Here is a 14435-nt window from a genome sequence, read left to right on the forward strand (position 1 = left end):
TCCACCGGTGAAAGCTTTTTTATCTACTGGAAAGTGAGAAGCAGCATCCCCAAACCGCTCTGAAGAATAAGGTCGCCAAGTAAGTTTAACAGCTTGTGCCTCTTTTAATGGAAGTATCACATACTTATACACATATACACAGTAAAATACAAAGGGTTAGAAAACAGGCTTAATTTTCAGCCCCTAATTCTAACACACTGTACGTTAATCCCTGAGAGCACCTGTTAGTTGTGTGTCTCCTGCAAGTGATACTGAGAGTGCAAATTCAAGTGTTCACCTGCAGCACAGGTTGCTGTTCAGATAATGAATCTGAATGCTAAATGTTCAGTACGCTGGGCTGGCGGTAAACAAAAATTAATAGTTAAACCATTCAATCCAGTGTACCAATTAAAAATCCATCCTAATATCTCTTCCACAGACAGCTAAAAGATGTCTTCCTACTCTCCAAAGAAATGAGTTCAGCTTATATCCTGGTCACACCAAATCCATCACAAAATTGGTGCCTACGAATTGCACAGCACTGATGCACTTGCAGACTAAAATCCTCTTTATAGTCACAGGGCTGGGGAGGTTTATTAGCAGGGCGCATATTCCTTCAACTCTGACCTGGGAGGCTACCTGGCAATGCAGTCTAGCCAGCACAGCTGCTCCAGCAAGAGGTACAAACAACAGGCTGTGTAGAAAATCCTTGTTTCACACGTCTGCCATAACCTCTGTCGAGCCCTGACCCTGCAGACGCTAGCTAGCAATACCAATCTGGACGCTGGTTTTCAATCAACTGAATTTATTTCTCCCATGATGCAGACGGTTTCATTACAAGTTCAGTGAGACCATGGCCAGCCTTTGTGCTGTGGGAGGAAAGAATGGAAAAGTTTTCCCTCTCTTTAATTGAAGGGAGAAGCTGGTGACAGCAGCAGCTGGGGTCTGCCTGGCCCCCATTAGAGCAACACCGTTGGGAGAATGCACCACAGCACATTTCATTTCAAACAGGAGCAAAGCCTGAGCGAAAATGTCACCTGAGCATGTGCTGTATGACTTGCTGTTTGCGTTTGACCTCTACTTTTATCAATGTGGTCTTTCTTCAGCAAGCAGCAGGTTTACAGCCCTTCCTTGATGGAATTTGCCGGGCTTTGGCATGCCATTCAGACTGACTGCTGGTGAAAACCAAATGAAGCCCTAATGTGGACCACAAGGACCTACGGGAACTCCCACTTTAAGATGCACTCATGTACTAGGGAAGGTTTTCTCCCAGTGTTGAGACAGAGTGGTGAGGTACTGCCCTCTCAGGGCACTCAAAGGCATACTACCGAAGCTCACAATGACATCTGGCCACCAATTCCAAACATTAGTGGCTGAACTGTCTGATACTGCATCTCTGATTGGATGTTCACAGCATATGGCTGGACTTGATACCTGGTAAAATGGCTTGAACTTCTGGAAGCTGCATAATTTTCCCATCCTGGCTACAATATGGAAAGGCTCACAATAAACCCGGGATGGGGTTTTAACAGGAACTTAAATATCAACCTAAAAAAAAAGCCCACCTGTGTCTCACCATCTCCCTTATTTCACAGTAAAATGCTATGACAGAAAGTTCCCTGAGACTAAATAGGACACAACAGATAGTGGATACAGGGAAACTTAATGGGGGAGGCAAATCTTGGATGACATTGGCATTCAAAAACTAGCTCAGCTTCTCTGTTGACCCAAAGAAATCAGTCCCTGCCCCTGATTTATACCTGCAGAGGATGTGAATACCTCAACTACAGAAATATTTCGTATCCAGCCCTTTTAATATTCAACAAAACAAACAATAGCATTAAGAACTGCATCCATACAGACTGTATAGAGCTGTACAGTTTAATACCTATCCTGTCTTAAACTTTGATTACTGAAATTAAAATAAAGTGCTTAGTATATTCAAAACAATTGCTGACCTGGATTTTCACTGCCCACCAACACCATGGTATATTTTAAACTTTTCATTATTACTATAAAACCTTGCAATACATCTACCTAGGCGAGTAGAGGGAGGGATGTCTAGTGTCAAAAGCACAACTCCTTAATTTTGTCCATTACAAAATGAACAAACACAAAATACGATCCTTTCACACACGTGCTGTTTTTCAAGCTGTTTCTCAGTCATTCACCTGGAACTGGGCAAAAAGGAAACCGCAAGAGGGCTGCACCACTTAAAACTTCCTATCAACAGCAGACAGGTAAACTTAGTAAGTCTTCCACCTCAAAATACCTTCCTGCTCCACCATCGGACACACTGTGGCATAGCTCTTGCCCTGTTTCTGCACCTTAAAGGCCATTATTCAGGATTCCAGCTCCGTGAGCAGTGGGCATGCACGAAGGCATGCAGTCTGTTATCTTGCTCAGATAACAAGACTAACGGCTCTAAAACCTTCTAAGCAACTGCTTTTAAATCAGGTCCTGCATCTGGCAGGAGACACCTGCCTCTGCTTTTGAGCTTCTGCTGCTTTTTTCTTCTCCTGTTCCTCTGCCTTCTTCCGCTCCTCTTTTAACTCCTTGTATCTCCATTTGGGAATCTGCAAATAGGGGTCGTCCTTTGCACTGCTCCTCCTTCTCGCCTTTTCTGGCTGGAAGGTGGGTGGAGGAGCCTTGCTGATACGGACTTTGGGGATGACAAATCCTGGCCTGACACTGCTCCGTCTAAGCAGGTGGAGCGGCAGGAGGCTTGCTTTCCTCGTGGCTACCGTGTTCGCTTGAGAGACTGCAAGGCTGGTGGGCTGCAGGCTGGCTCGACGGTCCTTCTTCTTGGGGATCAGCGTGACTTTGGAGTTCTGGAATAGCTTCTCATAGCTGCTAAAGTGGTCTTTGTCCTGAGATCGGATCTCCTCGGCTCTCTGCTTCCTAATGATTTCTTGCACAGCCAGTCTGCGTTTCCCCACAGAAGGTGGGCTGCCTGGGCACACCGTCCGGCACGACAGTGCAATGAAAGGACTGCTCAAGCTTGTTGTCACCTTCACCATGTGATCGAGGACCCCGTCTTCTTCTGGGCCGTAGAAAGACCGGAATGAGACAGCTGCCCTCACGCACTCAGAAATCCGCTGCAAACAGGTTTTTGGCTCTGCAGCCTTGGCAAGAAGTTCCTTCATCTTTGGCCATTCTGGTTTATATTGATCACAAAACTGTTCTGGGCATGGCCTGTCCATCAGCTTTTGCATGATGAAGGCGGATTCTGATCTTCCTGTGTAACAAGCCCATTCCCATGAAGTCAATCCGCGGCTTGGGTCAGTTGCGTGAACATTTGCCCCTCAAAGAAAAGAAAACCAATTTGTGTTAATTAATGAAACTGCCCACACTTTTGTCGCTATCATCAGAGTTGAATCAGGCAGATCCCTGCAATAAAACATCACATAGGACACACTATAATATTTGTGTCAAAATGAACATGCAATAAGGAGACACATGGGTTCCTGACTTTCTGAACTCCTGATTTATTTAAAAAAAAATAATTAAGGCTGTATATATGACATTCTCTTAAAGCAATGCAAAGAAAGACATAATAAATTTCAACTGCATTGAATTTTGCCTGCCGTTTTACACAAAAGTCCGTCCCATACAGAATAATGGGCTTTTCACCGATTGCTGCCACTCAGAAGAGAGATCGGGGTAATGATCACAAATTCCATGACAATATCAACTCAGTGCTCATTAGGGGCCAAAATAGCAAATAAAATAGAAGGAATTTCTAGAAAAGCATTAAGAAAATAGAGAAGAAATAGGGGGAAAAAAGGAAAAAATAGAGAAAACACCATGTGTACGATTCAGGTTCTCTTATCTCTGAAAGGACACTGTAGAATTAGAGAAGGTTGACAGGATGGTGACAAGGGTGATCAAATATAACGAAAGTTTTTGTACATGTCAGAGTGGGTAATTGGTGAGGTGGACCTTCAGTCTGAGCCCAGAACAGCTGCTGTCATCTACCTTAGATTACCACCCCCGAGGAAATTAAGTAATCATTAGCAAAAACATGCTATTACTGCCAAGTGAACCAGCCCTAAGAGGCAACTGGGACTGGGACACATGCTAGACAGCAGAGGCTTAGGCATTTGAAGTATGGTGTTAGGTCCTGAAAGGAAATGATACCTAACAGATATTATCTTTCAGATTGTCCTTCCCCCATTCCCAATTTATTATTTTTATCCATCCAATTGTGATATCTGTCCCTTCTTTCTGTCCATTCTTCCTTCTCATATATTTCTGCGTCCTTTTCCAGCTTTGCCTTCCTTTTGATCTCTCCATGTTCCTATAAGCCCCCCCCCCACGGGCTTCTGCCCTTGTTCTTCACTCTTTTGCTTTCAGGTGGGGTTACACTTTTCTCCTTCAGGGCACCTGGCTGCCTGAAGAGAGGATACAAGAGTGATAGGAGGAGCAAGCATCCTACTCTGCTCTACTGTATCCTTTACCATCTCTGTAATACCATATCCAATGCTGCCACATTCCCTGGCAACCAGAAAATTGCAGGAAAGTCCTCTCAGTCCTGGTATTGGAGCAGAGTGTGTGTATTTGTCCATCCATGAGGATGGCATGTGCCTTGTGCTGCTCACACAGAAGAGCTCTGTAAAGGACGGATGAAGCTCAATACAGACAGCATCTCTGGAAGAATTGTGGCAGAACAGTGAGCAGCAATAAGTGGTTTTGGAAGCTGAAGTCAGCAAGATTGTCACAAAGGACCAACACATTATAGCTGGTGACTGCTAAAGGGTACAAAAGATCTGGCCAAAAACTAGCCTGCTGCCACCAATCAAAAAGATTCTCAGAGGCATGACGAGGACTTGACAGACAGCATCACATCCTCTGCATCGCACCCAACTGACCCTGGACATACCACCCGGGCACAGGCCTCTTGGTGTTTTAGAGTGGGTGAATAAATGGCATCAACAGGAGAATGAGTATGCATGAATACCCTCTGGTTTCAGGCAGCCATGTTCTTAAGCTGCAAATCATTTGTTTTGTATACTGCCTTTAAACTTTGGCTGATCTCAGAGGGCCCCAGAATGTTGACTTTGTTCAGCAGATCTGCAGCATGTTCTCTGGGACAGGCACGGACACTTTGCCCAGCTGCTTTTAACATAATTGAGCTCTTTAACATTCAGTTATGGTTCACGCGTATCTGCAGCCCTTGAGATAATTTCTAAGTTTCTTGAAAAAGTTTTAAGTTGGGATATGAATGTTTGACTTCTTGAAGGGCTCCTCTGTCAGCTGAAGCACCATTTTCAAACAGCCAACACAAAACTGACCTACACAGATCTTTCCACAAAAGAAAAGACATTCTGTCCCTTTGCTTTGGAAGATGGAAATGTCCAGAGACTGAGACCTAAGGAAAAGGCAAGAGAACATCATGAAAAATTAGTTTTTTCAGGGTGGATTATCTTGGTAACAGCATTTCAAACTAGCACGGGGGCAACTAGGTGACAGGAATGGCAACCAGGAAGCTGTTTGCAGTGGCTCCAGTATGACCTTCCACACAAAGGATGTTTTGCCATTGCAGAGAAACAGAGGAAAGAGGAGAGCATGGGCAAAATGGTCAGAAGTTCATGACTGCAGAAGCTACAAACCAGTGAGAGCAGGAAAAGAACCAAAGACATGTCCTCCTGCCCCACTAGCCTGTTTTTGAACCAACCTACCCAAACCTCCTACCCCTGAATCTCTCCCATAAATTTTAATGAAAAGTATGCTCTGCTTGTAAGCAAACAAGAGGTATAGACAGCTGCTTACCAACATCTTCAAGAAAAATACAGGCCAGCTCTGATATGGTGCAGCTGTGGGACCTTGGATCAGACTTGTGCAAAAAGAGCTGTGTGAGAAAGTGCTGACTGGGGGCTCCCCACCTTTGCTTGGGGGCTGCGTTGACGCTCAGACACTCAGCTCCGGTCCTTGCCTGACCTGTGCTGCAGCTACGCCTGTGCTGTGCCTGTGCCTGGCCCCGTGCCTTGCTGATTCAGACCCTGACCCACAGACTTCATTTCTTGTTTGATGTCAGACCTACCTTGCCCCTAAGGACTTGCCTCGTCACCATGGACTTCCCTGGCAATCACTGCAGTAATGGCTGATCCTGGTTCTTCTCACCAGCACTGCTCCGTTTCTTCATGAAGCACCTTTGTCGATGTGGCTAGTGCCTCTGTGTGCCTTGCTGACACCCTTGGTTCTCCTCCCTTTGAGGAGAAGCCCACTCCTGCTGCTGCCTGACAGATGTGGTTCGGAACTTTATCTCAGGAAACAATACTACAAAGTATTGAAATCCTGATCTTTCAACAGAAATCAATGCTGACTTTGTACCCTGTATCACAAAATCTCTTCTAAGGCGTGATTTATTATAGCGGTATTGATTTGCGGTACAAATCAGGAGACATTTCTGAACAAACTTGTTATTCAGCAGAATGTCTTATCTGGAAGAGACATGAAGAGTCGTGTCCCTTTCTAAATGTAACGGCATTCTTATTGAACTAATTGTCATTTCAGTGTAAGTATAGCCTACAGGTTTTCTTTTAGGAAAACTGCATTTGCCACTTGCCTTGATTTCCCTACCAAAGTTGCCCTGAAGATAATTTTCAGCGCAACTAGTTTGAATACACATGCCCCTTTGAGATATCAGTACCCTCTTTGATTAAGAAGGTTCAATGCCCCTTGAGAAGCAAAACTGACATCCTGAGTTTAAAGACAGGGAGTGAAAGAGCTTAGGCATCCATTACTGAGCTGGTTTATACACGGTATTTAAAGCCCAGTTTCTAGATCCACAGCCACTCCGATGACTTTACTAAAGCAGCACTGAGTTTACACTGGAGATTTCAACGGGGCTTGAGACGTGAATTACAACCGGCATTTCTGTGCTCCTGCTTGGGCTGGCTCGCTTGCTGAACGCTGGCAGCAGCTCGGTCCTGGCAGCGCAGCAGCCTGTGACAAACTGCCCATGAGCGACCGGGTTCCCCCCCCTTACTCGCTGTGCACTCACGAATGGCAAATTCACATGTTCCAGAGACTCACTTCGAAAGAGCAAACATTATGGCTAAGTGTCTCAGAGAGCCTTAATCATGTAGTGATTGACCCTGGCCACCCTCCAGGAACTCAAATTTTGGAAAGAGCAGTCGCTTTGACAATCCAGCTCCAACCATCTGTCCCAGGTTGCCGTTACCTCTTCCCCATCTGACTGTTAAATCCCTGCTTAGGTGGCTAGGAAGGTGAGTTATTTTCCTTTACTGACCTCCTGCATTGCCATAAGTAGGTACCCATCAATAGAGGTCTTACCCAAGCCATTACACAGATATGGGGTTTAAAAACCTCCTGGCTGTAACTCTTTTCTAAAGGCATATACCTGCTCTGTAGCTGTACAAGTCAGAGACTATGCGAGTCGACCCACAGCTGATTATGGGTGTCTCCCCCTATATTTCCATGCGTTCTTATGTTTTAACATAGAATTTTGCTGTTTCATTTGTGAAATTGATTTTTTCACCAAACCTTTTACTAACAATTTCTTCCACCTTCTTCAGCAAACTAACACTTTGTTATCAGCAGCTGCTCAGTATCCCTTAAGCCCTGAACTACTTCTAAATAAATTCTGAATGAGCAGCTCCCTCCTTCCCTACATTTAACCAGACTGTACAGTGCTAAAAAATAATCAGATATTCAAATGGGTACAGGCAATTTACCACACTTCCTTTGTGGCCCCTGTTTTGAGCTGAAACTGTGAGGACCTGCAAAACACTCACCAAAACGTATATAAGCTGCAAGTCAGAAACTCAAGAGTATATTAACTCTCCACCTCTTTAGCCAAAGGATGATCTTTGGTACCCTCACTCTCTCTGATGCACAAAGAGGCTGATACAACTTTCTGTAGGTAAACTTGATGTGGAGGCTAACAAGGCCATTTTCTGGCTGGCAAAAGGTTTGTTCTTCCCAATTTTCTGTTTTCTTACTGAACATGAAAACAAGAAGGTAGCTATTCGGGTGCCAGAGGCAGCAACCACATACTGAACTTTGATACTGATACTTTTTGTACAAAAAGTATAATAACAAGGAATGGATGGAAAGGTTGTGAAATAGCTTCTAGTGACCAACACAGTAAGAACTAGCTTCTGTCAGATCTCCAGTGATAATAACAGAAAGCCATCACACTGTAAGGTCAATTTGACAAGTCATAAGGTCTTGGGATTGAAGTCTCATTTTAAGTGATAATTTGTAATGGGCACTGGAAAATTCTGAACTAGCATCTGCACTAAGTGTGTATTAGTCCAGAAAGTGCATCTGTGTCTAGCAGTACTCTAGATCTGACAAGCATTTTTTAATTTTGTTTCATAAAAATTTAACTCCAAAATGCATCATCTGATTCCAAAACCTTGATTCTTCTTTAAGAGGCTACAGAACCTCACAGAAAATAACATGCTAGTTACCACATCATCCAAACGTTTTGTGTGTCGTATCAACATCTGGAAACTGAATATTATGAAAATGGATGAATGTAATATCACTATGCTTGATAAATGCCTGCGACTTAAAATATTCAGATTATGAGGGGTTAGAATTCTGTGCCAGCAAAATGGCTGAAATGAACTACTTATTCAAGATGTCTCTCCATGAAATTCTCGGTAACGATATTCACATGCAATCTATTGCCATTTCCATAATGTTTGACTTGTGTCAAATATCTGCAACTGTAATACAATCATATATACTAATATGTGCTAATTATAGTAAATAATTTATATGCCAATTACTTAATATAATAGAAAATTCACAACACTGTGGCTAAAAGGTGTTGTATGCTGGGACTGCTCCCAGGACGGACTTCTCCTAATGCCTCTTCCCTTCTGAGTTTCCTCTCCAGGACCCCTTCACCTCGCAATGCACACGGCTGGAAATTCAACCGCAGTCAAGGGCCAAGAGCAAGAAACATATTTCCTGTTCTTAGATGTGAAGAGAGGCAGGTGGGCAGAGATGGACCTGCTCATTCCCTGTGCCACGACTCCCTCCTGGCAGCAGGTGCCGGTGCCCTGTTGCCCATAAGCCTGGAGACCTGACTTAGATCTGTAGAGGAGTTAGAAAGAGAGATTGTTTCCTACATCGCCAAATTTCCCACCAATGTCCCCTGTGGGGTATGAACCCGACACCCAACTCTCCTGACAGGAGCCAGAGCCCCCAAAGCTCTCCACTCCCTGCTCTAGCTGGAGGGAGAGGTCCAGCTGCAGGGCCCCACAGTCCCACCACCATCACCCAGCCCTGCACCATCACACCTCCAGAGCTGGCAGCAAGAGACCTGCGTGTCTTTCCCAGCTGTGTCATGAGCTCCATTAACTCCTTCTCTACAAAACTTGATGATCACACTCCCTGAACTCTCCTGAAGACAATGAATCTCACCCTGAGAGCTCTTGGAGAGATCCTGGATGAGTTTCCACAGGAAAAGTGAGTGTTCCTCAACCTGCAGCTTGTGGCTCCACCACCCTGTCTATGACTTATTTAAAAGCTGCACCCGTTTCCAGGGAAGGCTGCACCACACCTCTCAGAGTAAACACCCCAAGAGCCAATTTTCTTCTTGGTGTTTGCCTGTGACTGTCTGGTATTTACAGGTAGATGATGATGAAGAAGCAGAAAAGCACTTTGCATACCTGCCAACATCAAGGCTTTCACGCATTCAGTTCGGCCCTGCATCGCAGATTTCATCAGTGCTGTGAATCCAAACACGTTCCTCTTCTCAATATCAAGCCCAGGATAATAGTTCAACAAATAGTTTGTAATGGTTATGTGCCCTTTAAAGAAATGGAAAAGCAGAGAAAATATGTCACAGAATTAAGGCGCTGTCTCAAGGTTAAACCAAAAATTACTCCCGCAGGTTTGATAACTGCAAAAATGCAGGTAACTAATAAGAACTCTTTTCTTCACATCCTCTTCCACTCATTGCAGTCATTAGCCTTAGGGTTAAGTGGCACTGACTTGTGCCTAGAGCGTTGGTTTAGGAGCCTGGAAATCTGGGTTCCCACCTTCTCTCAAGTTGCTCTCCTCTCTGAAAAGTCAGTTTAAGGTAAGAGAATAATTAAAAACCAGAGATGGTCGCTCAGAGGTTGCAAGGGGCCTCAGTTTCTTGACTCAGTGAGGGGCACTGCAAAGGGAATTCCTACAGCTTATGGAAGGAAGATCCACCACCTGGTGGAAATGACTGCAAAGGTTCAGCTTTTTCACTGCTCTGGAAAATTTGAGCCTTACTATCATGGTGCTTAATTAAAAAGTGATTACACGTGGTAGTTCCAGCCAATAAAACTAACAAACCGTGCCAGGCCTGATACGAGACAAAGAAATATTTAGCGTAGAATCCCACATTTTTATTCTTCCATCTGACAGTTTAAAGCCACTTGTCTACTCTCCAGCAACAGGAAAATGGGGCTGATGTTCCATTTTGTTAGTAAAATAAATGACTTGAGTTCTGTTTCTAAAAGCAACTGCTGTTGCCATTCATGTGCCTTGTACGCCGGGATAACTGGTGTCAGGAAGCGCGTACTGAGTAGTTGAAGACATCTCTGGCTAAATGGTTGGAAGACCAATTAAAACATCAAGTCTTTATAATTGGACTATCAGAACAAGATGAGTATCTAGTTCCATTATGACTCATTCAAAACAGTTTTCCCTTCACTTGTCATTCATTTTATGATGCTTTGACACTTTATAAAATAATGCAGTCTGTCAGGCAGCTGCAACAATCACAATTTAATTACTAGGAGCTGTAAAAATATTCTCTCATCTCACTCTGCAGTCCAGCTGAATATCCTGTGATGCATGTCATTCAAATTCATCTAGAAATGTTACTGAAGCAGATTAGAATTCATACAGGACAATTTTAAAAGTCTGTAGTGTCACATCTGGTGCAGATTTCATCAGCGGTCCCTTTGTACCAACACAGTCCTGCAGTCACTTTGGAAAGCAAGTTAAGAAAATCTTTACCAATTAATTTAAGATGTTTCCTAGGTGCTAGTCTTTTATCTCCTAGAATTTGCTGGACTCTGCTACCTTGCTGCATAACTGGAAACTCTCCTGAAACCTGAGCAGATGTCAAGATAGTGCGGATCAGCTTCACAACACCAGAGTCAGAGGAAACCAAAGAAGGAGCTCCCTGTTCCTCATGCAGTCTGAGGCAAATGAAATATAAAGATACAGCAAACCGCAACAACCTGAACAAAGCAGAAGTGAACTGGGGTCAGGGCAGGATCAAGTGACCTGGTCCTGCTTACTCAGTACAGAGTAGCTTCAGCTTCACTGACTTTATGGCGTAAGATCAAATCCTAGCAGGGTATTGGTTACAACTGGGAGAATCTTTGTGCCCAAATTGTTTTGCAGGACATGCTCTGTTTCACTCATGTACAGTGTGCGTCTTCATGAAGATTTTGGAACAGCTGAAATACCGCTTTTTCACCCCAGAAATCAGAGACAGGAACTGAAGCAAGGAGAAACAGTAAGATGGAAGATTTTTCAGCCATTATTACGTTACTAAAGATGTTCTTCCCTTTGCCAAAAGTATAGGTGCAGTAAGAGACGTTTTGCAAATCTGGGATGATTCTGGGAGTCAATCCTGAAAGACCTTGCTCAGCCAAAACTCTTCAGGGGCCTACAGATGGCCTCAAGTGAGACAGAAAAAACCGCCAGCAATAAAATAACAAAGAAAATGAAGAGGTTTGTGATTCTCAGAAGTTTTGTGTCTCAGGGATTCCTGAAAACCACTTCAGTTTTAATCTGCAGGAGCTTCTGTCCTCTGAGCTTTGCTTCAAATCTCTAGTTCAAACAGATATCAAATTCAAAGCAAAACTCAGAGCCGCCAAGTTTTTTGTTAAAACCTTGTCATACGCTTTTGATTTAAGGCCATAAAGTTTGCTTCAGTTCTCCTGTGTCCGGGTGAACTAGAAGTGTGTACCTAAATCGTAAACCAGGTGAGTCTTCCATGATTTAAAGTCTGCTATGAAAGCTGGAGGCAGCTCTAAAATAAATTAGCCAGGCCTCAGACAGTTTGGTGATACTGAATTTGTATCAGTCTTTTGCTGTTTGTAAGCCAAATCTATCTTCTACCAGAACTGGCATGCTGAGGGTACATTCTTCGCCCTGTGAGCCATATTTAGAGATCAGCACAGATGTCTGTAATAGCTTAATTCACTTAATTGCTGCCACAGAGGAAATGCATATAACGATGACAATATTACCTAATAATCTATGTAATATAGGCAGAAGGATAAGCTGCACAGTAAGGAAGATGCGCTGTCATATAACAACACAATTTGGAATTGTACCTGCAAAAAGCTTGTGTTTAGTCTATGGGTGGCGAATGCTTTCTGGCAGATGGGTGGAACAAAAGACACCCAGAACCTTTTGTCCTCTGGGTGTTTTAGGTGTCTGTGTTCTCATATCTCCCTTTACAAGCAGAAATGGGGATAATATTTGATTTTGTGTTTCCAGCTCTACAACCTTGCCCCACACTGGTCCCTGGAACGTAAAACATCTATATTTTGTGAGCAAATTCTCTAAATAACAGTGAATGCCAATTACCATACACTGACACTGATGCAGCTATGTCCTCAGGAGCAGCAGAACTGAGAAAAAAAAAAAAAAAGTAGTTTTCCTCCCTTTTCCCATTTTTTTTGAAACCACTCTCCTTCCTTCCTTTCTTTCCACTTGTTATTTCAATCTCTTGTTTGCATCAGTCTCTGTTTTTTTTTCTGCATTGTCCTTGTACTGACATTTAATGATTTTGCTTCTGCTTTAACAGCATCACCACCCATTTCCGGGCACCACCTGCTGCAGGCTGCAACAGATTTACAGTTTTGGAAGGCAATCTGTGTTTGAGAAGGAATCCCATGTCTGTAAGAAATGTTGAGAGAGCACGCGAACAGGCCAATTTTCAAACCTGGAATTTACACACTAGGCATAGCACTTTGTGGTTATTTTACTATACCAATAAGCTCGTTAAGAAAGTACTGCTTTTCACTGATCCCTCCAGCCTATCTTTCTCAGGTCAGCCCATGCAAAAAACTTCGGGTTTAGATACTTTCTTTGAAGGATGAGAAACTTAAATTATTAAAAGCAATATGAGGAACTGAATTCAGTTATCTTCTGAGACTCTTGCTGGTCTTTAAGATAATTCCATTTAATTCAAGCTGGTGCTCAGATTTGAGCATCCTGTCTGGGCAGTCATGAAACGGCATAAGCAAGTGTGGATTTTAAACTCCTTTAGCAAAAGTAAAGAGGCCTCCCTATCATCTCCCTTAGTATCTGTACCTCATGTTACAGATGCAGCCTCTGAAACACCAGGAACGATCCCTCAGGATCGCGGTCTCTTTCCCATCCAGCTCTCCTTCGGGGCCTGGCCGTACGTGATGGCCCACCTGGTCAGCGGGACATAACAAAAATGGCAGCACTTTCTGAAACCTTCTGATGTCACCTTACAATTAACTGAAATAATATGGATTTGCTATTTGACTTTCCACAGGAAACCCCATACTTTTGGTATAAATAACAGCGATCTCTCAGAATAATTTATTCTGCAAAAATGTTATTATTTTCATGGCCTAAAATTACAAAAAAAAAACCCACCAAACCACAAATAATTCCTTCACTAAAGGAAAACTCGCATAAGCTTTGCTTTCAGTTCTTTATAATACACTTTTCAGTGTTACTACTTAACATTCAGCACTAATTAAGCAGCATCTATTGCATTGTAGGTCCTCTGGTTGCAATGTTAACCTCACAGTAATCTCTATTAACACTACAGCAGTATCTTGTGATAATGAATTAAATAACTGGTGTCAACACTGTAGCTCAGGATTATCATAGGCAGGGGAAAACATCCAAGTTTTTAGGAGTTCGTATAAGCTTCTGCTGACTACAGTCATTTCCAGTTGCTTTGGGGATCAATAACAAGTACTGTCAGAGAGTGTCAAGTCAATGTCAGCCCTCTGGATTAATTCTGAGCTCATTATCATGAGTTATAAAGGTCAGGAAGGAGTCAGTGTTAAACCTTTTATAGTTCAAGTTTATATTAGGGCAGATAAATAAATGTAGCTTAGAGTTTTGGAGACTTCTCCACTTTCTTTGGAAACTACTGTACTCATGACTTTGCTATGAATGTGACTACTGTGGTGGCCATTATTTTTTCCAGTATTCAAGACCTATCTCGCTGTGACTTCTTCAGTAGTGTTCACTTTGTGGCACATAAAAAGCAAAGTTTAATACTACCTGGAAGTGTCTAGTGGCAATATCACTAAATTAACATCAAAACCAAACCGCTCCAATCTTTAAACCTGGTTTGTAATGTCTGTTGATGTTGCGTGATGGAAATCTGTGTCCTCCAGCCAGCCAGGGTCTGGGAGGGAAAACTATGTCCCATGAACTGCCACAAACATCCCGTGTTCTTCACCACTGAGAAGACATGATAA

At 43.2% G+C, this 14435-nt stretch overlaps 1 protein-coding gene across 1 annotated transcript in view; it reads right to left on the minus strand.

The window, feature by feature from the left end:
• Positions 1–2432: 2432 nt before the first annotated feature.
• ANKRD33B (ankyrin repeat domain 33B) overlaps positions 2433–14435 on the minus strand; it is a 53748-nt gene continuing 41745 nt past the window's right edge. Inside the window, exons 3-4 of the mRNA XM_009883795.1 lie at positions 9633–9773; positions 2433–3283 (exon numbers count right to left, since the gene is read on the minus strand). Coding sequence (XP_009882097.1) covers positions 2433–3283; positions 9633–9773 — 992 coding nt within the window. The remainder of the gene's footprint in view (positions 3284–9632; positions 9774–14435) is intronic.

The sequence above is a fragment of the Charadrius vociferus genome, unplaced genomic scaffold, assembly GCF_000708025.1.
Source record: "Charadrius vociferus isolate BGI_N301 unplaced genomic scaffold, ASM70802v2 scaffold103, whole genome shotgun sequence".
Classification (NCBI taxonomy): domain Eukaryota; kingdom Metazoa; phylum Chordata; class Aves; order Charadriiformes; family Charadriidae; genus Charadrius; species Charadrius vociferus.